Here is a 2,479-nt window from a genome sequence, read left to right as displayed (position 1 = left end):
AACAGGAGAAGGTGCTCCTCCTCTCACTCCTTACTTCTAACTGGAAAGTATGATAAGAGGTGCAATAAACAGAAGGGAGAAACTCTTCATTTCTCAGCCATCAAACTGGGACAGAAATAGACGTGAAATGGTGAAGAAGAAATCAGCCTGAGAAGGCAGTTAAGTGCTGATTAGGTTTTCCTGTTTCCATGAAGCTGCCTACTCCTGTAATAAAAGTTTAGATCTTCTATAAAAATAGAGTGTTCTTTAAAACAGATCCTCTGTTAACTACTGAAGGTTTCAAAGCAGGAAAATGGTAAGGTGGAGAGAAAAGGCATGGGTCAATGTATTAGTGGAATAATATTATTTTTCGTATATCACTACATCGCTGTACATACCCCAGGGTCTCATTCACAATTTTAACTCTTTTCCTACTTTCTTACCTTGTTGTCTTTAAGGAAAAGTGCTAACATTTCTTCTCTGCCGTAACGATAATCTGCTAATTTATACTTCGGCAATGCTGGAGAGAGAGGCGGGGAAGTGATACTCCCACCGCTGGAGAGAGCTCGGAGCCTAGAACAGGGAAAGACAGAGCATATAAAATAAAGTGCCAAATATTCTGGCGCTATGGACTTTTTATTTTATATAATACACTGTAAAAAAAATTTCATTTTACTTCTTTAGAAAAGCAGAAAGAAATCCCATCATCTCGAGGTATTGAAGACATTAGCTTTAACACCTTTTGTCACAGCACACTAAGAAAGCAGTTCACTGGGCAATAACATGGCAATTCCTTACTTAAAAGGTATCATGGTATGTCCCCGAGAAGCTTGGGGGATGGGGAGGGGGATACATTTTTCCAAATTACAAAAGTCACATATGATTAAAACAAAAGTGAGATATCACCTTACACCCATTAGAATCATGAAAATTAGTCAGTCTGATAATATCAGGTGTTGGTAAGCATGTAAAACAAACTCTCAGTGTTTGTGACACTATATTAATATATTGGAAAAACCACTTCAAAGAATGATTTGGTAACAGCTAATTATTTCATATCTATTTGGCAATTTGGTAATAGGTAAAATATTTAATAAAGTATGGTATACAAAAGAAAACAGCTTATAGTAGAGATAACTTTTTTATAGTAAAGATAACTTTATTTTATATCTATAAAATGCATAGACCTGTAAATAAGTTTACACTGTTTCAAGACACATACAGAATGCAGCAAAAGCTAGAAACAAACAGGGAACTGATAAATAGTCAGGATAAGGTTACATCTGCAAAGAAAAGGCAAGTACAAAGAAAGACAGCTTTCTGGGAGGCTAAGCTGGGAGGATCACTTGAGCTCAGGAGTTTGAGACCAGTCTGAGGAAAAGCAAGACACTGTCTCTACTAGAATTATAAAAAATTAGCCAGGCGTGGTGGCACTCGTCTGTAGTTCCAGCTACTCAGGAGGCTGAGGCAGGACGATCCCTTGAGCCCAGGAGTTACAGTGAGCTATGACTGCACCACTGCACTCCAGCCTGCACAATAAAGCAAGACCCTGTCTCATAAAAAAAAAAGATGACGAACATGACGACAACAAAGAAGAATTATAAAAGGGCAAACTAACTCATGAGATTAGTTTTGGAAAAGTGTAGAGTATGAGATGCTTATAAGACAACTAAGTAAAAAATCAAACAGGGACCTGAATATCCTGTGCTCCCATTATAATTCCTTTACAGCATTATGACATTACAGTGAGATTATTTAGTGTCAGATTCCATACTAAATTCAAAAATAGATACCAGATCTTTTTATCCTCATTGCCTTAACCACCTAATCCAAAACGTAGAACGTGGCAGGTACTTGGTAAATGTTTTCTGAACAAATGTTAATATTCTCTTCTAAATACACTCCTGGCTAACATCTAATTTACTATCCTTTCAGTTCCCATAGACATCTTTTACCCTTTTGGAAAACTGGGAATATTAACACATTCCATCCTTCAGAACTGCTCTCATTTTCCCCATAATTCCACAAAGATTTCTGGATAGTAAACTAGCAATCTCAGGTTTGCATTCCCTTCTTGTCCCCATAAGACCTGAATGCCTTCATTCAACAAACATTTATTAAATGCCAATGTCCAGCATGCACCAACCTAAACAATGGGCTTATCCAAAACTGAGAAATACAGTGCCTTTCTTCAAGGAATTAGTTCTTTCCTGAGTAAGGCAAATATGTATCAATATATAAAGAGATACACCACAAAGTCATAACTATTGTATAAACAAAGCACTCTGGGGGAAACAGAAGTGTCTCCCTCTTTTTTGCAAGCAAAAACCTGGGAAAACTTCCTTAAGACCACAGAGATGCAATAGAGGAAACCGCAAAGGAGATTCTTGGCTCCTTTCCCATAAAGCCAGCTAACTGGCTACAATTATTCTCCCTGTAATGAAGTCCTTATCTAGACTTATCTGAGATTGATTTGATCCTCAAATACTTTTAAATTCAT

The 2,479-nt window shown here is 37.1% G+C and overlaps 1 protein-coding gene across 1 annotated transcript in view; it reads right to left on the bottom strand.

The window, feature by feature from the left end:
* Positions 1-791, bottom strand: part of GIGYF2 (GRB10 interacting GYF protein 2) — a 126,991-nt gene extending 126,200 nt beyond the window's left edge. Inside the window, exons 1-2 of the mRNA XM_012659323.1 lie at positions 778-791; positions 423-552 (exon numbers count right to left, since the gene is read on the bottom strand). Of these exons, the coding sequence (XP_012514777.1) occupies positions 423-552; positions 778-791 (144 nt within the window). The remainder of the gene's footprint in view (positions 1-422; positions 553-777) is intronic.
* Between the last annotated feature and the right edge of the window lie 1,688 nt (positions 792-2,479).

The sequence above is a fragment of the Propithecus coquereli genome, unplaced genomic scaffold, assembly GCF_000956105.1.
Source record: "Propithecus coquereli isolate 6110/MARCELLA unplaced genomic scaffold, Pcoq_1.0 Scaffold605, whole genome shotgun sequence".
Taxonomy (NCBI): domain Eukaryota; kingdom Metazoa; phylum Chordata; class Mammalia; order Primates; family Indriidae; genus Propithecus; species Propithecus coquereli.
The sequence above is the reverse complement of the archived record's forward strand: the minus strand, read 5'-3'. Positions and strand labels throughout refer to the sequence as shown.